Source organism: Magnolia sinica, chromosome 18 (assembly GCF_029962835.1).
Source record: "Magnolia sinica isolate HGM2019 chromosome 18, MsV1, whole genome shotgun sequence".
NCBI lineage: Eukaryota > Viridiplantae > Streptophyta > Magnoliopsida > Magnoliales > Magnoliaceae > Magnolia > Magnolia sinica.
Window position 1 is genome coordinate 60,603,591 of NC_080590.1, and position 22,811 is coordinate 60,626,401.

The 22,811-nt window shown below is 41.6% G+C and overlaps 1 protein-coding gene across 1 annotated transcript in view; it reads left to right on the forward strand.

Moving 5' to 3' along the window:
- LOC131233785 (uncharacterized) overlaps nucleotides 1–2,018 on the forward strand; it is a 154,061-nt gene extending 152,043 nt beyond the window's left edge. Inside the window, exon 43 of the mRNA XM_058230575.1 lies at nucleotides 1,696–2,018. Within this exon, the coding sequence (XP_058086558.1) occupies nucleotides 1,696–1,783 (88 nt within the window). The 3' untranslated portion in view covers nucleotides 1,784–2,018. The remainder of the gene's footprint in view (nucleotides 1–1,695) is intronic.
- The last annotated feature ends 20,793 nt before the right edge of the window (nucleotides 2,019–22,811 follow it).

Genomic DNA, 22,811 nt, shown 5'->3' on the forward strand with positions numbered 1-22,811 from the left:
TAATCTCCACGTTGCATGCATTAAATCATGTGTCCTGCATAAGTGAGTATTCTAGAATGATTTAGAGTTGGGCTTATAAAGGCATCAACCTACCACTTATATGTGCTTTGCAAGTTAGCAATAATTTATGTGCTTTGCAGGTTAGCAATAGGAAAATTAATCAATAGAGAATGTAAGTTGAGCAAACTAATGGAAACACCAAATCATGGATATGAATATCAGTATCGTATCGGCCAATATGGTCGTATCATATATCCATATCAGCACGAGATGATACACGATACAAGGTTGTATCGGCCCGATATGAAAAAAATTGACCCATATCTATCTGTATCGGCCAATAGGGGGCGTATCGACACTGATACAGGCTGATACACCCCTAAAACCCCCATTTTGATTTTTATATTTTTTTTTATTCATTCACGTCTCCTCTTCTTCCTTTCATCTAAACCCTGTAAGAATCTTAAAAACTCATTTTAGGCTAGATCTAGACCTATTTTGGGATCAAAACAAATTATTTGAATGGGATTCGACAAATCAAAGTAGCCATCATGGGAAAAACTGGAAAGAAGGGTAAACCTTCACTTTCTTTTTTATGTTTTCATCTACTTTTTGTTATATTTCTAATGTAATAGGCCATTGTTCACCAAATCATGTTTGATTTGTGTTCAATTAGGGCCTATTTAGTTGACCTTCAACAAGTCAAATCAACAGACAACATTCTCATAAAAAAATAGTCCGATACACCAAATACATGGTCAAAACATCAAAAAATGATAGATTCTTAGATATCTCATTTTTTCATATTTTTCTAATATTTTCCATATTTTTTTTGCTTCACCGATACAGGTCAATACAGCCCTGATACCGATACACAACACCTATCGTATTATTTTTCCACTGGGCCAATAAGCCGACCAATACCAACATTCAGAACTATACTCCAAATAACACTCAAAACCACTCAACCTTGTAGCCTTATGGGCAGTACAGTTTGTAGAAAACAAAATTCCATTATTGTACTCTTGGGACCCATAATCCAAACTTCTCATGCATCTGACCCATCCAGCCCACATTCCATTTGGACCACTATGATCTCATCCAGTTGATCTCGTGGGATCCACAGGTCAATCAGATGTCGTTCTTTTCAATTTGACAGTTGTGTGATTCGTTACTGCACCTCCTATTCTATGCATTTGTCAAAAGGGTTGCATGGATGCATCTGCTCATATCTTGCACATGTTCCATGTTGGTGTATACATGGACAAGGCTATTAGGGGTGCAACCCGGGCCGGTTGGGTCGTGTTGAGGGTCAACTCAAGCCCAACCCAACCTCAAGAGGATCAAACCCACAACCTGACCTAACCCGAATTCCAAGCTGAGGTGCCCAGCCCAAACCCAACGTGGAGTCCTCATAGACTTGACTCAACCTGACCCAAATACATGTGATTAACCTGACCTAACCCAACCTGAATTCAAATCGGGTTGATGTTTTCCAACCCAAACGTAATCCAAGGACTTTGACAGCCCAGCCAGACCAGACCCTTAACTCTGATTGGGTCAATTGGGTTCAGGTTGACCCGAACCTCAGTTGCAACCATAAAAACTGCACTTGTTAGCACAGCAAACCCTGTGTTACAGTAACCTTTTGGATTTCAGTTGTTCTAATATGTTCTTCAATCATGCTGTTTGCAGGGAAGCGAGAGTAAGAGAGCTCGTGCAAGTATTACTTAGACTGATAACAGCAGAGCTGGGGCTGCAAAAGGTAAGGATGGCTGGTTGACATTGCAGAAGAAGGCCATTAGATCCTGTTGGAGAACTCATCTTTGTAAAGTATGATCCATTTCTGTGTCTAATGAAGTTTGCTGAGGAGCATCCATTTCCATCTTTCAGCAGAACAAAGTGAGTGTGAATAGTGTTCATCATATGGCAAGGTCTTGATATGGTATTATGGCCAACCCTGCCTGTTGTACTTCTAGAATAATGATTAGAGCCATGAGTAGCTTTCATTATTTTCATCTCCCTCCCTTGTTTACGAGGAAAAAAAAAAAACTCTAAAAAGTAGATGGGTGGTTTTCTTACAATTCAAATGATTTGGAGAGAGAGAACCGCATATATAGTGGAGCTTCAATGAAACATGAGCTGCATTTCAACAAATAGGTACATCAGGGCACTATCCACATCCTAATTCAGGTCAGACAGACAAGACTTCTTTTTTCTTTTTCTTTTTTAGCTAATCCAACCTACCTAGCTTACCTCCCTCCCTGATTTACTGAAAAAAAAAAAAAAAAAGGCAAAAAAATGGATGGGTGGTTATCTTACAATTGAAATGAATTGGAGAGAGAAAATCACCCTATGGTGGAGTTTCAACAAATAGGTACGTCCAGGCACTATCCACATCATAATTCAGAACAAATGAACTGTTTTTTTTCTTTTCTTTTTTTTCTTTTTTTTTAAAAATTATTTTAAAAAAGCTAATCCAACCTACCTAGCTTACCTATTTTGTTTTGGTGTGTGGATCACGGCTAAAGACAAGGGACCCCAAAGATCATGCCCTTGTCGTATTAGCTTTATCCCAAATAATTGGGGTCGGCTACCTGGTTGGGATCGGCTATTGGAACCCTTTTCTGCAAATGATATGCATGATGAATGAATGGATTACAGCACTGGCCACTCTTGATTGGTTATCATCTAGAAATGTACAATTTCAAGTATTGGTTTGGTAAGTGTCATAGGAACCCACTTAGACGTGTATGGGTTTGATCACAAGTATGGCATGTTCATTCCAGACTTTATTTTAACTCCTTTTTTATAGCAAGTGATGAGCATGGATGATACACGATAGTTAAATCATTGAATCTTTGTAGATCCTTCATATATGATACTTGCTCATTGATGACATGAAAGTTAATGTTTGGATTCTACAATTTCTTCAAATTCGATATTATTGCTATAACACTCTTCGACCAGTATATATTCTGATGTTTCTTTTAGCCGATCATCATGGCCATCCTGTCATCTCTCTTGGCCATTCAAGAGGAGACGTTTTCGAACGAGATATCCAGCTACAAGAAGGATTGAATAGAGGGGCCCACATGTCAACGGTCTGGATTGATGATCAGATTCTCAATTATGACCAATATGGATCATCCGTTTTCTGAATAAGTGACTTTTTGCGTGATCTTTTTGAAAGGGATGGGCATTAAAAATGGGGCCTACGTGATGGATGGTCCATATCACTGATCGGATCACCTTTACTATATAATAAGCAAGGAACATCCATTTTCTATTGGGAGTGGCAACAAAAGGTGTCCCACGTGATGAATGGTTCATACCACTTTACTAGATCTTCTATGTTATAATGAATATGGACCATTCATTTCCTATCAAATGATAAGTAGGTTATGGTCATATATTGAGGTATTTTTTTGGGGTGTCATTTACCAAAGGTGGCCCCACAAGATGGATGGTCCCCATGTAACAGATCCAAATTCCCCAAGATTGCCCTGGTTTTCCATGCACTTGCGCTCTAGCTTTTTGTGTGTGTGACCGCACTCTCCATACATATACGCTTTGGTTTCCAGTGCATAGATCTTTATACATGTGTGCCCCTACCCTCGTGCGTGTGTTTGTATAACCCCCATGTGGGTGTGATAGACCTTGTGTACATGTGTGTCTATCTCATGCGTGTTTGTCCGTCCTACAGACTTTGGTGTAACTTACTATGAAGGAAGCCTATCAATGTGCCTAATCCATGCATATACTCATGATTCAATTGCTGGGCATATTCACTAATAATCATATTCCATGCTAATAAAAAATGATCATCAGATTATCATCAAGTGTGATTAAAGCAGTTCTAACGATTAAAACAAAAGTTCAATAGTTAAAAATATTTGAAAAAACGATGAAAGCATTCAGGGTGTTGGGCTTAGCGAAAAAACCACTTAATAAATCCATGATCGATTTAGATCAAAGTTATAAACATGTACCTATGCAAACCAATGAATCTATTGTTAGCCCATGGAAGACTCAACAACTCTTAATGGAAGTATCCAATTACGTCTACTTTATTGGCCCCTACATGGACCTTATAGGAAGAGTCAAAGTTGATCAATTAAGATTATGACCCTAATATTTTAGTTGTCAATTAGATCTTAGACTATATCTTCGAGCTGAAACAATGGTCTATCATATTGCATCAGATTGGTTAATGCACAATACTTGTTCTCATTGTAATTTGAGAAATTTCCGACTGTACGACCCATTTATGGCCCATTTAGGAAACTACGCCCACCTCATTTTCCTTTGCGAGAATACGCCCGAGCTGTACGGAAGGCTTGCCAAAGGTCGAAAATGCCCCTGCTCGTTCCTTCAAGCGGATATGTGGCGCTCGAAGACAAGCGCTGACACTCCTCGAACTCCGAGTTGTACGAACGGTTCAAAAGATATCAGAGTTACATGGGCCCCACAGTTACGTATTTATTATATCCACAACGTTCATCCATAGTTCGAGATCATTTCGGAGCATTATCAAAAAAAAAAAAATCCTATCCAAAGATCAACTGGACCACACCACAAAGAGCAACGGGAAAATTGATTTTAACCATTAAAAATTTTGTAGGGCCCACCATAACATTTATTTTCCATCCAATATATTCATAATGTCACAAAGACCTGGATGAAGAGGAAAAACAAATTTTGTAATGGTCCAAAACTTCTGGGACCCTAAAAGGGTTTCAATGGTAGACGTTCAATCTTCCACTGCCTTTTACAGTGTGGTCCACTTGATAGCTAAATCTGTCTTATTTTTCTTCCCAAGCGTTAGTACGAGTTCGCCAAATAGATGGACGGTTTGGATATAACACATACCTCATAAAAGGACCCACAAAGGCAGTGGGGATTACAACAGGGAAAAAAAAGAGCTGGTATCTTTGGCTACGGATTATAACCGTAGCGATAGCCGCAGCCAATGCTTTTTCAATTTGTCCTCTACTATACATTGAAGGTCTTTCGATATATACTTCGATATATCGAATGTCTTTCGATTAATCGGAAAAGGTCCAAAACTGTCCAGCAACTTTGCATAAAAAATCCTGCAATTTTCGATTAATCGAAGTGTATTCGATATGTATCGAAGATATAGCTACAGATTATAGTTGTAGCCATAACTGTAGTCCGTAAAAGTCTATGCAAATTTTTTTATTTTTTTATTTTTATTTTTTAGTTTTTATTTTTTACATGGAGAACTTTATTCTACCTACAATTTTCTCTAATACATATTTATATAAATATGTATATATAAGCATATAAAAAAAAAATTCTCTCTTTTTTTCATTTATTTCTCTATTCATTCAACAAGAATATCTTATAAACCAAAATTAGTTACTTGATGTACCCTATATGATTTTGGGGTAGGAGAAGATACTTTAGCCAACTAACCTAGTTATTTTCTAAGATTCCATCAGGTCGATGGTCGAAAATCCATTTCATTCACTTTGCGGTCAATTTCAATCAGTTCGTGGTCATTTCCATGCATTTCACCGTCAATTCCCTCCACTTCACGGACAATTCCATGCATTTCACGGTCATCCCAAACTATTTCGTGTTGATTCACGGTCGTTTCGAGGCATTTCGCGGTCAATTCCCTTCACTTCACGATCATTTGCATGCATTTCGCGCTCAAATCGCTTCAAACCATGATCATTCTCATGCACTTCACGGTCATCCCAAACAATTCCGTGTTGATTCACGGTCGTTTCGAGGCATTTCGCGGTCAATTCCCTTCACTTCACGGTCAGTTGCATGCAACTGACCGCTGATCATGAATTGATGCGATTTGAGCGCGAAATGCATGCAAATGACCGTGAAGTGAAGGGAATTGACCGCGAAATGCCTCGAAACAACCGTGAATCAACACGAAATGTTTGGGACGACCGTGAAATGCATGGGAATGATCATGGTTTGAAGCGATTTGAGCGCGAAATGCATGCATGCCGTGGAGTGAAGCGATTCCGTGAAATGCCTCAAACGACTCAATCAACACGGAATTGTTTGGGATGACCGTGAAATGCATGGGAATGATCATGGTTTGAAGCGAATTGAACGCGAAATGCATGCAACTGACCGTGGAGTGAAGGGAATTGACCGCGAAATGCCTCGAAACGACCGTGAATCAACACGGAATTGTTTGGAATGACCGCGAAATGCATGGGAATGATCATGGTTTGAAGCGATTTGACCGCGAAATGCATGTAAATGACCGTGGAGTGAATCGACCGCGAAATGCCTCGAAACGGCTTGTGAATCAACACGAATTGTTTGGGATGACCGCAAATGCATGGGAATGATCATGGTTTGAAGCGATTTGTGCGCGAATGCAAATGGCCGTGGAGTGAAGGGAATTGACCGCGAAATGCCTCGAAACGCAGTGAATCAACACGGAATTGTTTGGGACGACACGAAATGCATGGGAATGATCATGGTTTGAAGCGAATTGCCGCGAAATGCATGCAATCGACCGTGGAGTGAAGGGAATTGACCATGAAATGCCTCGAAACGACCGTGAATCAACACGGAATTGTTTGGAATGACCGCGAAATGCATGGGAATGATCATGGTTTGAAGCGAATTGACCGCGAAATGCATGCAAATGACCATGGAGTGAAGCGAATTGACCGCGAAATGCCTCGAAACGACCGTGAATCAACACGGAATTGTTTGGAATGACTGCGAAATGCATGGGAATGATCATGGTTTGAAGCGATTTTGACCACGAAATGCATGCAAATGACCGTGGAGTGAAGGGAATTGACCGCGAAATGCCTCGAAACGACCGTGAATCAACACGGAATTGTTTGGAATGACCGTGAAATGCTTGGGAATGATCATGGTTTGAAGCGAATTGACCGCGAAATGCATGCAAATGACCGTAAAGTGAAGGGAATTGACCGCGAAATGCCTCGAAACGACCGTGAATCAACACGGAATTGTTTGGGATGACCGCCAAATGCATAGGAATGATCATGGTTTGAAGCGATTTGACCGTGAAATGCATGCAAATGACCGTGGAGTGAAGGGAATTGGCCGAAATTCACCAAACGAACGTGAATCAACACGCAATTGTTTGGAATGACGCGTGAAATGCATGGGAATGATCATGGTTTGAAGCGAATTGGCCGTGAATGAGCGTGGAGTGAAGCGAATTGACGCGAAATGCCTCAAAACCGTGAATCAACACGAATTGTTTGGGATGACAGGAAATGCATGAGAATGATCATGGTTTGAAGCGAATTGGCCGCGAAATGCATGTAAATGCCAGTGGAGTGAAGCGGAATTGAGCGAAATGCCTCGAAAGCAGTGAATCAACACGGAATTGTTTGGGATGACCGGAAATGCATGTGAATGATCTTGGTTTGAAGTGATTTGAGCGCGAAATGCATGCAATGATCGTGAAGTGAAGGGAATTGGCGGTGAAATGCGAAATGAGAGTGAATCAACACGGAATTGTTTGGGACGACGTGAAGTGCATGGGAATGATCATGGTTTGAAGCGAATTGGCAAATGCATGCAAATGATCGTGAAGTGAAGGAATTGACCATGATCGAAACGATAGTGAATCAACACGGAATTGTTTGGGATGAATGGAAATGCATGGGAATGATCATGGTTTGAAGCGAATTGTCCGCGAAATGCATGGAAATGCCAGTGAAGTGAAGGGAATTGTCGTGAAATGATGACGGTGAATCAACACGGAATTGTTTGGGATGACCGCGAAATGCGTGGGAATGATCATGGTTTGAAGCGAATTGACCGCGAAATGCATGCAAATGACCGTGAAGTGAAGGGTATTGACCGCGAAATGCCTCGAAACGACCGTGAATCAACACGGAATTTTTTGGGATGACTGTGAAATGCATGGGAATTATCATGGTTTGAAGCGATTTGACCGCAAAATGCATGCAAATGACCATGCAACTTAAGAGACTAGGAGAAGCACACTATGAACACAACTTGGAAAACATGGAGTGTGTACCGACATGGGTGTGTACTAACAAGCTAACCTAAAAAAGTAAAACAAAAAATATATGTAAAAAAAAATAAAAAAAACACATTAGAAAAAAAACAGAAAAATTAAACTTCGATATATCGAATAAAACACGATATATCGAAACTCTTCGATATAATCGAAACCTAATCGATTAATGGTAGAGTAAGTTGTCGATTATATCGAAATCTAGTCGATATAATATTAGTAAGTCATCCTTACAACCGACCGATATATCGACTATTATTCGATTGATCGAAAATAGTCACACACTGTCCAGCGACAAAATACTTTTTAAATTGTATTATCGATATAATCGAGTAGATGTCGATATATCGAGGTATCGATATATCGACTAGATTTCGATATATCGAAAATTGTCAGAAAATGTCCAGCGTCGAACTGCTTTTTTAGTGCAATTTTTCTGTTTTTTTCTAATGTGTTTTTTTTTTAATTTTTTATATATATTTTTTTGTTTTACTTTTTTAGGTTAGCTTGTTAGTACACGCTCATGTTGGTACACACTCCATGTTTTCCAAGTTGTGTTCATAGTGTGCTTCTTCTAATCTCTTAAGTTGTATGGTCATTTGCATGCATTTTGCGGTCAAATCGCTTCAAACCATGATCATTCCCATGCATTTCACAGTCATCCAAACAATTCCGTGTTGATTCACGGTCGTTTCGAGGCATTTCACGGTCAATACCCTTCACTTCACGGTCATTTGCATGCATTTTGCGGTCAAATCGCTTCAAACCATGATCATTCCCATGCATTTCACAGTCATCCCAAACAATTCCGTGTTGATTCACGGTCGTTTCGCGGCCAATTCCCTTCACTTCCCTTCACTTCATGGTCATTTGCATGCATTTCGCGGTCAAATCGCTTCAAACCATGATCATTCCCATGCATTTCGCGGTCATCCCAAACAATTCCGTGTTGATTCACGGTCGTTTCGAGGCATTTCGCGGTCAATACCCTTCACTTCATGGTCATTTACATGCATTTCGCGATCAAATCGCTTCAAACCATGATCATTCCCATGCATTTCGCGGTCATCCCAAACAATTCCGTGTTGATTCACAGTCGTTTCGAGGCATTTCAGATCAATTTCCTTCACTCCGGTCATTGCATGCATTTCGCGGTCAAATCGCTAAACCATGATCATTCCTATGCATTTCGCGGTCATCCAAAATAATTCCGTGTTGATTCACGATCGTTTCGAGGCATTTCGCGGATTCGCTTCACTCCACGGTCATTTGCATGCATTTCGCGGTTCGCTTCAAACCATGATCATTCCCATGCATTTGCGGTCATTCCAAACAATTCGTGTTGATTCACGGTCGTTTCGAGGCATTTCGCGGTCAATTCCCTTCACTTCATCAATTGCATGCATTTCGCGGTCAAATCGCTTCAAACCATGATCATTCCTATGCATTTCGCGGTCATTCCAAACAATTCGTGTTGATTCACGGTCGTTTCGAGGCATTTCAGGGTCAATTCGCTCCACTTCACGGTCAGTTGCATGCATTTCGCGGTAATTCGCTTCAAACCATGATCATTCCCATGCACTTCACGGTCGTCTCAAACAATTAGTGTTGATTCACGGTCATTTGAGGCATTTCATGGCAATGCCCTTCACTCCACGTCGATTGCATGCATTTCGCTTCAAACCATGATCATTCCCATGCATTTGCGTCATTCCAAACAATTCCGTGTTGATTCATGGTCGTTTGAGGCATTTCGCAATTCGCCTCACTTCACTCTGCATGCATTTCGCAATTCCCTTCACTGTCATTCATGCATTTCAATCGCATTCAAACCATGATCATTCCCATGCATTTCCGGTCATTCCAAACAATTCCGTGTTGATTCACGGTCGTTTCGAGGCATTTCGCGGTCAATTCCCTTCACTCACGGTCATTTCATGCATTTCGCCAATCGCTTCAAACCATGATCATTCCCATGCATTTCCGTCATCCAAACAATTCCGTGTTGATTCACGGTCGTTTCGAGGCATTTCGACGTCAATTCCCTTACTTCACGGTCATTGCATGCATTTCGCGTCAATTCGCTCAAACCATGATCATTCCCATGCATTTCTCGTTATCAAACAATTCCGTGTTGATTCACGATCGTTTCGAGGCATTTCGCGGTAATTCCTTCACTTCACGTCATTTGCATGCATTTCGCGGCAATCGCTTCAAACCATGATTATTCCCATGCACTTCACGGTTCTCCCAAACAATTCCGTGTTGCTTCACGGTCGTTTCGAGGCATTTCGCGGTCAATTCGTCACTTCACGGTCATTTGCATGCATTTCCCGGTCAATTCCTTAAACTCATGACATTCCATGCATTTCACGGTCATCCAAACAATTCCGTGTTGATTCACGTCGTTTCGAGGCATTTCGCGGTAATTCGCCTCACCTCACGGTCCGGTTGCATGCATTTCGCGGTCATTACAACTCCATGATCATTCCCATGCACTTCACGGTCGTCCCAAACAATTAGTGTTGATTCACGTCATTTGAGGCATTTGCGTCATTCGCTTCACTCCAGATCGATTGCATGCATTTCGGTTAATTCGCTTCAACCATTTTTTTTTTTTTTTTTTTTTTTTTTTAAAAAAAAAAAAAAAAATTCCTTTCAATGATAATACCTTTTTATCAATTCGCTTCAAACCATGATCATTCCCATGCATTTCGCGGTCATTCCAAACAATTCCGAGTTGATTCACGGTCGTTTGAGGCATTTCGCGGTCAATTCCCTTCACTCCACGGTCGATTTGCATGCATTTCGCGGTCTTCACCATGATCATTCCCATGCATTTCGCGGTCATTCCAAACAATTCGTGTTGATTCACGGTCGTTTGAGGCATTTCGGTCAATCCCTTCACTCCACGGTCATTTGCATGCATTTCGCGGTCAAATCGCTGAACCATGATCATTCCCATGCATTTACGGTCATTCCAAACAATTCGTGTTGATTCATGGTCGTTTGAGGCATTTGCGGTCAATTCGTCCTTCCACTTCATCTTGGTCATTCCTTCATCGCATTTCGCGGTCAAATCGCTTCAAACCATGATCATTCCCATGCACTTCACGGTCGTCCCAAACAATTCCGTGTTGATTCACGGTCGTTTCGAGGCATTTCGCAGTCAATTCGCTTCACTTCACGGTCATTTGCATGCATTTCGCAATCAATTCGCTTCAAACCATGACCATTCCCATGCATTTCACGGTTGTACCAAACAATTCCGTGTTGATTCACGGTCGTTTCGAGGCATTTCGCGGTCAATTCGCTTCACTCCACGGTCATTTCCATGCATTTCACCGTCAATTCCCTTAACTTCACGGACAATTCCATGCATTTCACGGTCATCCCAAACTATTTCGTGTTGATTCACGGTCGTTTCGAGGCATTTCGCGGTCAATTCCCTTCACTCCACGGTCAGTTGCATGCATTTCGCGGTCAATTCGCTTCAAACCATGATCATTCCCATGCACTTCACGGTCGTCCCAAACAATTCCGTGTTGATTCACGGTCGTTTCGAGGCATTTCGCGGTCAATTCGCTTCACTCCACGGTCAGTTGCATGCATTTCGCGGTTAATTCGCTTCAAACCATGATCATTCCCATGCATTTCACTGTCATCCCAAACAATTCCGAGTTGATTCACGGTCGTTTCGAGGCATTTCGCGGTCAATTCGCCTCACTTCACTGTCAGTTGCATGCATTTCGCGGTCAATTCCCTTCACTCCACGGTCAGTTGCATGCATTTCGCGGTCAATTCGCTTCAAACCATGATCATTCCCATGCATTTCGCGGTCATTCCAAACAATTCCGTGTTGATTCACGGTCGTTTCGAGGCATTTCGCGGTCAATTCCCTTCACTCCACGGTCAGTTGCATGCATTTCGCGGTTTCGCTTCAAACCATGATCATTCCCATGCATTTCCCTGTCATTCCCAAACAATTCCGTGTTGATTCACGGTCGTTTGAGGCATTTGCGGTCAATTCCCTTCACTTCCATCGGTTGCATGCATTTCGCGGTCAATTCCCCTTCACTTCACACATTTCACAGTCATTCCCAAACAATTCCGTGTTGATTCACGGTTGTTTTGAGGCATTTCCGGTCAATTCCCTTCACTCCCGGTGATTTGCATGCATTTCGCGGTCAAATTCGCCAAACCATGATTATTCCCATGCATTTCCCGGTCATCCCAAACAATTGTGTTGATTCCACGGTCGTTTGAGGCATTTCCGGTCAATTCCCTTCACTTCCGGTCTTTGCATGCATCGCTCAATTGCTTCAAACCATGACCATTCCCATGCATTTCCCGGTCGTCCCAAACAATTGTGTTGATTCCGGTCGTTTCGAGGCATTTCGCGGTTAATTCCCTTCACTTCACGGTCATTTGCATGCATTTCCTATCGCTTAAACCATGATCATTCCCAAGCATTTCCGGTTGTCCCAAACAATTCCGTGTTGATTCACCGTCGTTTCGAGGCATTTCGCGCAATTCCCTTCACTTCCACGGTCATTTCCATGCATTTCGCGGTCAAATTCCCTTAACCAGGACAATTCCCCATTCATTTCCGGTCATTCCCAAACAATTTCCGTGTTGATTCACGGTCGTTTGAGGCATTTCGCGGTCAATTCCCTTCACTCCACGGTCATTTCCATGCATTTCCCGGTCGCCTTCAAACCAGGATCATTCCCATGCATTTCCGGTCATTCCCAAACAATTTCCGTGTTGATTCACGGTCGTTTGAGGCATTTCGCGGTCAATTCCCCACTTCTCGATTGCATGCATTTGGAATTCCCTTCACTCCCAGGATTCATGCATTTCCGGTCCCCTTAAAACCATGATCATTCCCATGCATTTCGCTCTTCCAAAACAATTCCTGTTGATTCACGGTCCGGTTTGAGGCATTTCGCGGTCAATTCCCTTCACTCCACTATTTGCATATTTCGCTCAATTGCTTAAAATGAATTCCCATGCATTTCCTGTACCCAAACAATTCCGTGTTGATTCACGTCGTTTCGAGGCATTTCGCGGAAAATTCCCTCAGTCATTTGCATGCATTTCGGGTCAAATTGTTTCACACATCATTCCCACGCACTTCACGGTCGTCCCAAACAATTCCGTGTTGATTCACGGTCGTTTGAGGCATTTCGGTCAATTCCTTCACTTCACGGTCATTTCATGCATTTAACGGTCATCAAACCATGACCATTCCCATGCATTTCACGGTTTCCAAACAATTCCGTGTTGATTCACGGCGTTTGAGGCATTTCGCGGTTAATTCCCTTCACTTCACGTCATTTGCATGCATTTCGGTCAAATCTCAAACCATGATCATTCCCAAGCACTTCCGGTCGTCCCAAACAATTCCGTGTTGATTCACGGCGTTTTGTGGCATTTTGCGGTCCTTCACCTCCCGGTCATTTCCATGCATTTCCCGGACAATTCCTTCAAGGACAATTCCATGCATTTCACGGTCATCCCAAACATTCTGTGTTGATTCACGGTCGTGGCATTTGCGGTCAATTCCCTTCACCCACGGTGCATGCATTTCGCGGTCAATTGCCAAAAATGATCATTCCCATGCACTTCAGGTCGTCCCAAACAATTCCGTGTTGATTCACGGTCGTTTGAGGCATTTCGTCAATCCCTTCACTTCACGGTCATTTGCATGCATTTGCGGTCAATTCAAAAAATGATCATTCCCATGCATTTCGGGGTCATCCAAAACTGTTGATTCACGGTGGTTTTGAGGCATTTCGCGGTCAATTTCCTTTACCCAGCATCTTTCGCTTCATTCCATGATCATTCCCATGCATTTGCTCATCCCAAACAATTTCGTGTTGATTCACGGTCGTTTGAGGCATTTCGGGTCAATTCCTTCACTCCACGGTCATTTGCATGCATTTCGGTCGCTTCAAACCATGATATTCCCATGCATTTCCGGTCATTCCAAACAATTGTGTTGATTCACGGTTTTGAGGCATACTGAGTAAACTCTGTAGGTCCCACGGTCATTCATGCATTTTATCCGCGATCCTTCAAACCATGATCATTCCCATGCTTTTCTCCCAAACATTTTCGTGTTGATTCACGGTCGTTTGAGGCATTTCGGTCAATTCGCTTCACTCACGGTCATTTGCATGCATTTTAAGGTCAAACCATGACATTCCCATGCATTTCGCGGTCACAAACAATTTTGTTTGATTCACGGTCGTTTGAGGCATTTCGCGGTAATTCCTTCACTCACGGTCATTTGCATGCATTTGCGGTTAAGCTTCAAACCATGATCATTCCCATGCATTTCGTGGTCAAATAAGTGTTGATTAACGGTCGTTTCGAGGCATTTTGGGGTCAATTCCCTCACTTCACGGTTTTCCATGCATTTCCCGCAATTCCCGAGACCTCAACCCATGCACGGTCATCCCAAACAATTGTGTTGATTCACGGTCGTTTGAGGCATTTGCTCAATTCCTTCACTCCACCATTTCGTGCTCAAATCGCTCCAAACCATGATCATTCCCATGCATTTGGCCATTCCAAACAATTGTGTTGATTCCGTGATTCGAGGCATTTCGGGTCAATTCCCTTCACTCCACCATTTGCATGCATTTCGCGGCTCGCGTTAAACCATGATCATTCCCATGCATTTCCCGGTCATCCCAAACAATTCCGGTTGATTCACTTCGAGGCATTTCGGGTCAATTCCCTCACTTCACGGGCATGCATTTTTTTTCGGGGATTCCTTCACTCCACTATTGCATGCATTTCGCGGAATTCGTTAAACCATGATCATTCCCATGCATTTGGCATTCCAAACAATTGTGTTGATTCACGGTCGTTTGAGGCATTTGGGTCAATTCCCTTCACTCCACGGTTTGCATGCATTTCGGGTCAATTCCTTTAAACCATGATCATTCCACGCATTTCGCGGTCATTCCAAACAATTGTGTTGATTCACGGTCGTTTGAGCATTTCGGGTCAATTCCCTTCACTCACGGTCATTTGCATGCATTCGCTTCGAACCATGATCATTCCCATGCATTTCCTTGTCATCCCAAACAATTCCTTTGATTTCGACGTTTCGAGGCATTTCCGGTCAATTCCCTTACTGGCAGCATGCATTTCGCGGTAATGCGAACCAGATCATTCCCATGCATTCCGTAGTCATCCCAAACAATTTCGTCTTGATTCATGCATTTCGCAGCAATTCGCTTCACTTCACGGTTATTTCATGCATATCACACTTCCAACCATGATCATTCCCATGCATTTCACGGTTGTCCAAAACTCTTTGTTGATTCACGGTCGTTTGAGGCATTACGGTAATTCCCTTCACTTCACGTCATTTCATGCATTTCGCGGTTCCAACCATGATCATTCCCATGCATTCCGCGGTCATTTGGGCCCCCAAGTTCGTTTGAGGCATTTCGGGTCCGATTTCATTCCATTTCCATGCATTTTCTTCTAAACAAGATCATTCCCATGCATTTCCGGTCATCCCAAACAATTTCGGGTTGATCACGGTCGTTTCGAGGCATTTCGGGTCAATTCCCTCACTCCACGGTCAGTTGCATGTTTCGCTTCAAAAAATGATCATTCCCATGCATTTGTCATCCCAAACAATTGTGTTGATTCACGGTCGTTTGAGGCATTTCCGGCTTCCCTTCCCCACGGGATTTGCATGCATTTGGGTCCGCTTAAACCATGATCATTCCCATGTTCGGTCATCCCAAACAATTGTGTTGATTCACGGTCGACCAATTCTTCCCTTCACTTCACGGTCATTTGCATTTCCGCAATTGCAAACCATGATCATTCCCATGCATTTCCGGTCATCCCAAACAATTGGTGTTGATTCACGGTCGTTTGAGGCATTTCCGGTTAATTCCCTTCCTTGCATTTTGCATGCATTTTGGTCAAATCCTTAAACCAGATCATTCCCTCCATTATCGTCCCAAAAACGTGTTGATTCACGGTTTTGAGGCATTTGGGTATTCCCTTCACTTCACGGTTTTCTTCTTTCTCCAAAGATTTGTAAATATCACCTCACGGTCGTCCCAAACAATTGTGTTGATTCACGGTCGTGACGGTTAATTCCCTTTACTTCACGGTTAATTCATTACAATTGACCCGAAATGCATGCAAATGACCGTGGTGTGAAGGGAATTGAAATGCCTCGAAACGACCATGAATCAACCCGAAATTGTTTACGGTTAAAACTGGGTGATCAGGTTTTAAGCTTTGCGAAATCTCCCACGTAAGTGAGGGAATTACCAAATGCCTCATGATTTAACACGGAATTGTTTGGGCCGGGAAATGTGAGAATTCAGGTTTAATTTTCCCGTAAAATTTGCATGCATTTCGTCATGCGGAATTCCCAAATGCCTCCGGTAATCAAACAAATTTTTGGGACGGTGTGAGAATTCGGTTTCAATTATTTAAATGCATGCATTTAAGTCAATTGCTAAATGCATCAAACACGTGTCAAAAATTGTTTGGGACCCGTGAAGGCATGGGAATTTTGATCATTTGAGCATTTGCAAATCATCAACCTGATGGGAATTGCGTAAATTAGGTGAATCCCAAGTTTGGGTCAAAATCATAAGATCATTTTGCATTGTTTCGGCTTCAATCGGGAAAAATTGACCCAAAATGCCTCAAACAATAACACGTGTTTGGGATGCCGTAAATCTAATTGTCCGTGAAGTGGAGGGAATTTGGGAAATGCATGGAAATGACCGGGAGTGAGGAATTTTGGGAAATGCCTCAAACGACCTGAATCAACAAATTGTTTGGGGAATGCATGGGAATGATCATGGTTTCGATTTGACGCGAAATGGGCAAATGACGTGAAGGGCGAAATTTGGTTTAAAAATGTAAAAGCACCGTGAATAACACAAAGGACGGGAAATGCATGGGAATGATCATGGTTTGGCGATTTGCCGAAATGCATGCAAGACGTGAGAAGGGAATTGCCGTGAAATCCCAAAGATCGTGAATCAAACAATTGTTTGGATCAGAAATCATGGGAATAATCAGGTTTGAAGAAAGGAAATGCATTTTCGTCTGAGTGAAGGGAAACCAAATTCAAAGGTGAATCAACAAATTGTTTGGGAAATTGGGAAATCATGGTTTGAAGGAATTGAGGAAATGCATGAAGACCGTGGAGTGGGATTAAAATGCCTCAAAATGAATCAACCAATTGTTTGGAAACCTAAATGCATGGGAATGATCTGGTTTATTTGGCAAATGCGTAAATATTGAGTGGCAATTTTCGAAATTTCCCGACCTGAATCAACCGGAATTGTTTGGGATCAAGTGCATGGGAATGATCATGGTTTGAGCAATTGAAAATCATGCTTGAAGGAGGCGAAGAAATGGGTCAAACAATTTTGGGAATGAAAATCATGGGAATGTCATGGTTTGGGTTTCCGCATTTGCATTCCAACCGGGATTAAAGCGTTTGACCCGAATTTAATCCACGGTTTTTTGCTGAATGCAATGGGAATGATCAAAGTTTTTAAAAATTCGGGAAATGCAGCAACATCCCTTAAGTGAAGGAAATTTGCCAAATGTAAACCATGAATTTCCCAACACGAAATTTGGTTTGGGGATGCCCGAAATGCATTTGGGAATGAATCATGGTTTGGGAATTTGAATGCCCATGGGGTGAAGGGAATTTGAAACCCCACGAAATTTTGAAACGGGAAATCAACGTTTGGGATGACCCGAAACATGGGTGATCAGGTTTGAGCATTTGATCCAAATGCATGCAAAGACCATGGGTAAAGGGTTTAAAACTGGATCCCTTTGGGATGGTAATCTAATTCATTTTGAAGCTTAATGCATCATGAAGGGTATTGGAAACCCGGCGGAATCAACACTTTTGGATAAATTCATAAATGTCATGGTTTGGCATTTCGCAAAATGCATAAATTAAATTAAAATTAGAAGGCAATAAACAATTGGAAAACATGGATGTGTGGGAGGGTTACTAAAAGCTAACCTAAAAATAAAAAAAAATATTTAAAAAATAAAAAAACAATTTGAAAATAAAAATTATTAAAGGGCTTTCGACAATTTTGTTATAAATCTGTGTATAGATATGAAAGAATTTTTATATCATAATACAATTTCATCTTGATCCTTCAAAGTAATAATCTTATAATTGAATAATTCATAACAGTGAGTTTTATGAATGCATTCATCAAAGACCGTTCGATTGAATCGAAATTAAAATTTTGATTGCATCAAAGGTCCGAAAAATAAAATAAAAATTTTTTCCAAAAAGGGGTTTAATAGATGTCCGGTGAGACCCTGTAAGTTTTATATTTCTCAATAGAATAAGATGCTTCCAAAATTGAAAAAGGCAAATTTTGGTCTGCGGCTATCGCTACGGTTATAATCCGTAGCCAAAGATACCAGCTCCTTTTTTCCCCGTTGTAATCCCAGCCTTTGTGGGTCCATTTATGAGGTATGTGTTATATCCAAACCGTCCATCTATTTGGCGAACTCGTACTAACGTTTGGGAAGAAAAATAAGATAGATTTAGCTATCAAGTGGACCAGTGGAAGATTGAACGTCTACCATTGAAACCCTTTTAGGGTCCCAGAAGTTTTGGACCATTACAAAATTTGTTTTTCCTCTTCATCCAGGTCTTTGTGACATTATGAATATATTGGATGGAAAATAAATGTTATGGTGGGTCCTACAAAATTTTTAACGGTTAAAATCAATTTTCCCGTTGCTCTCTGTGGTGTGGTCCAGTTGATCTTTGGATAGGATTTTTTTTTTTGATAATGCTCCGAAATGATCTCGAACTATGGATGAACGTTGTGGATATAATAAATACGTAACTGTGGGGCCCATGTAACTCTGATATCTTTTGAACCGTTCGTACAACTCGGAGTTCGAGGAGTGTCAGCGCTTGTCTTTGAGCGCCACATATCCGCTTGAAGGAACGAGCAGGGGCATTTTCGACCTTTGGCAAGCCTTCCGTACAGCTCGGGCGTATTCTCGCAAAGGAAAATGAGGTGGGCGTAGTTTCCTAAACGGGCCATAAATGGGTCGTACAGTCGCAAATTTCTCATTGTAATTTGGTTGTTGAGGATTGAGCGGAGGCCTAGGTAGGAGTAGATGAGGAGTTGTCTCTGGACCAGTGTGGTCAGTATCTTACTATATATGATTGATGTAGTGGGGTGAACTACCCGGGTCCCCATGTCATTTTGCTTATTTTAATTAGGGCACTGTGCATTCCTCCTTGGTTGATGCTTCTGCTGCTGATGTCTCTATTGGAACGGGGGCCTTAGGAGGAGGAGAGCCTTAAGCAAAGGTGGCGACATTGTTGACTTCTATTGTATATTAAGTAGGGACATTAGCATAATCACTCCTACATGTAATGGTTTTCTCACAACTTGGTTTCACTTTATCAGGGTGGCCTAATGAGGTTTATGGGAGATTGTCATAACCCTTATTCCAACTTCAACTTGTTACCTAGCATGAAGGAGTTGAGTGAAATTCTTATATGAATGTGAAGAGACACCTGGAGATACTCAAGTTTGCCAAGTGGAAGACCATGGAAATTTGTTCCTTGTCATCAATTGAGGTTCTCATTATGGTGGCCATGGCTTGCCAATATTCAAGATAAGCTAACAATGACTCATCACTCTTTATCATAAGGTAGCTAGATCTACCTTTTTATGTGCCATATTCAGATTGTATACAAATCGATCATAAAGGCCTAGGAAAGTTGTTGCCAGGTCCTAATTCAACGACGGTCAAGTGAAATATACTAGTCAAGTGCATCACCCTTTAGTGATTTTTTAAATAGGCGGTATAGGGCTCCATCATTCCTTGTCACGACATTCAGTTCCTCACAAAAGCATTGAGGTGTGTTGTGGGACACCCATTGTCATCGTATCTTTTGAACTTAGGCACCTCAAAATTTTGAGGTATTGGGTATCGAGAAAGGGATATGGGTCCCTGAATTTGGTGGATGTGATATCCATATCCTACTTTCTTTGTAGCTTATTTTGCATAGCTTAGAGCTACTCCTGGAAATGATCCTAGAGCTACTCAATTTTGGAATAATTAAGTTAAAGGGATTTTGCTCTTTGTAGTGTAGTTTGGACTATTTTTTCTTTATAGTGGTAAATTTCATCGACACCTCTATGTCTCCCATTAGGGGGAGGTTATTGGAGCTGATTAGGAATCCTGACTGTGGGAAAATATTGGAATTGATTGGAGTTCCCATCAGGGAGAAGAGGCTAGAGTCGAAACTGGCTCCTGCCGAGGGTTATCTGTTAGAACATGTCCTTGGCTTCCATTAGGGGCAGCATGTGTTGGAAATTGACTGGGACTCCCAGCTATAAGAGGTTAAATATTGTGGTGACCCATTCAGGGGAAGTTATTGAAAGGGATTCTCGATTGTTGAAACTAATCTTGAAAAAGGCTCTTGTTATGGGGAGGATGTTGGGTGTCTTATGTAGACATCAGAGGGAAATTAAAGACTGGAGTCGAAGTTAGGGGGAGGCTAAAAGTCTAGGGATGCTAGAAGGTTGTAATGGCCCTGAACGCTAGGTGATGGAGCCTGATCGTTTTAGGCAGGAGGGGCGATCCCACCCGGAAGGAGTCGTGTCACGATGTCTTCCAACTTCTTGAGGTCTTGGGCCATGTCGGTCATGGATAAGGTTTTTGTAGCATGGTTATTTGTAAGCTCTGGTAATTCAAGGGTTGACAATGAAATGACTCCAACTTATCTACAACTAGAGGTTTTAGGGGACCTTAGTGGTGGAGAAGGAAGAGGTTAGGCAACCTCCTTTGGCCACACAAACATGTAGTCTCTACTTTGTGAGATACATGCGATTTTAGGAGATTTAGAGTTTTAGGGTGGTGTTATTACCTAGTCAGTTACGTGCAAGATCCAGATCCGACTAGAAAGCTCTACTTGGTTTTAGTTGTGGCAGCGGCTTGCTCACATTAACTAAATACCAAGAAGTGGATTATTGAAAATGAAAAAATAAATCAAAGACTAGGCAATTCTAAGTTTCTAGTATGCCAAGATCCAAGAAATATGACCAGGCGCAGAGCATACACTTAGATGTTGCCTAGAGAAGCAGGTGTATATGAGAAGCGAAGTGTTGCAAATAACAAATGAAATAGTAAGCACTACGCGAGAAGTCCGAAAACATCGAATGACATAAATATAATAAAGATGGATTTCATTAAACAAATTAGGCCAATAATCTAGTTTCGTTTCTGTTAATTCATAGAAATGACAATCTAGAGCCACAACAATTTAATCATGAAAGTGGCAGTTAAAACCACACAAGTAATTCATAAAAGTGGCAAGAAAAGCAACACAAATAATTCATGATTCTACGCATATTATCCTAGGGCATGTTATATGGAAGAAAACAAGATATGATTCATCATTCAAGGAAATCATACAAAATTAACCACGCAAGCATGATATTAGGGCTATATGCAATTTCTACTACACAACAAGAAGCATAATGAAAGTAAACCCCTAACTAAAAGGTCGGGAAAAGCTTGAAGGGTAAATCTTCACCTTTCAAATTAGGGTTTCTTGGTTCGAGTGCATCCTAAGCATAGGGTTTAGGTGAAATCCCTAATTACCTAAAACAAATCCAATTTAGCCCAATTAGCCCTAGGCAATTCCCTAATTTAACCTCAATTGATGGAAAGTTGGGGGAAAAAGGCTCAGCTAGAGCGATTTGAGGCTCCGTGCAAGCCAAGACTCTCACAATGTTATACCCTTCACTTGACTCTCGCGAGCCCACATGGACAATCCAACTCCACCACACCGCCACGAAGATTCGGCACACAGCTGGGCAACTGCTACAAACGAATCCAACTTAAAAAACCCAACATGCATGCACTAAATACGGCATGTAGTGCACATGCTTGGCGATCCACTCCTCTCTCTCAATTTCCTTCTCTCAAAACCAAAATGAAGCAAAAAAAGGGCAAAAGGGGCTTTTATAGCCTCAGATAGAAGTTTGGTGGTCTGCAAGTGTATTGAAATTCAGAGACTGTCGGTTGGACCGGTAGGGGCTATCGGTCGAACCAATGCGAACTACCAGTTCTGTTGGTCAAACCAATAGAACATGGTTTTCTCAGGTTTTCAGGCTACAAAGGTCAATTAGATTGACGAGACTATCTGTCAAACTAATAGAGCATTTTCTCATTGTAAATGGGGACTTCACCGTGCTAGGGCCCTAAGGTTCTAACATATACTTTTTATTGGCTTATTCATTCAAATTGGGCATTTTATTATTATTACACCTAAGCACGGATTCTATCTAATCACACAATAAAGTTCAATGGATCGAGAATCCGATAACTTGGACCCACTAGCGTTACATTTTAGTTTAATCTATTAGGGTACGAAGTTCAATAAATTATGGGTTTCTACATTTAGATTTCAGCTAATGACTCTTAAGTTTTCAGGTATCCACGTCTGTAACCACTTGCGATTACCTATTTTTAATCAAAGTTTTACCAATAATGCTCGAGAGAATCCAATACCTAAGTATTAGAGGGCCGGGGTGTTACAATATATGACATATCCTAGTGGCCCACCCAATCTGGCCATAAAAATGGGCCATAAAAAATGAAGCATATCCAACTCTTTTGTGGACTACACTACTAGACAACAAGGTTGTTTAGCGTGTTTTCCCAAGATGTTGGGCCCAATATGAGGTCCCTACCT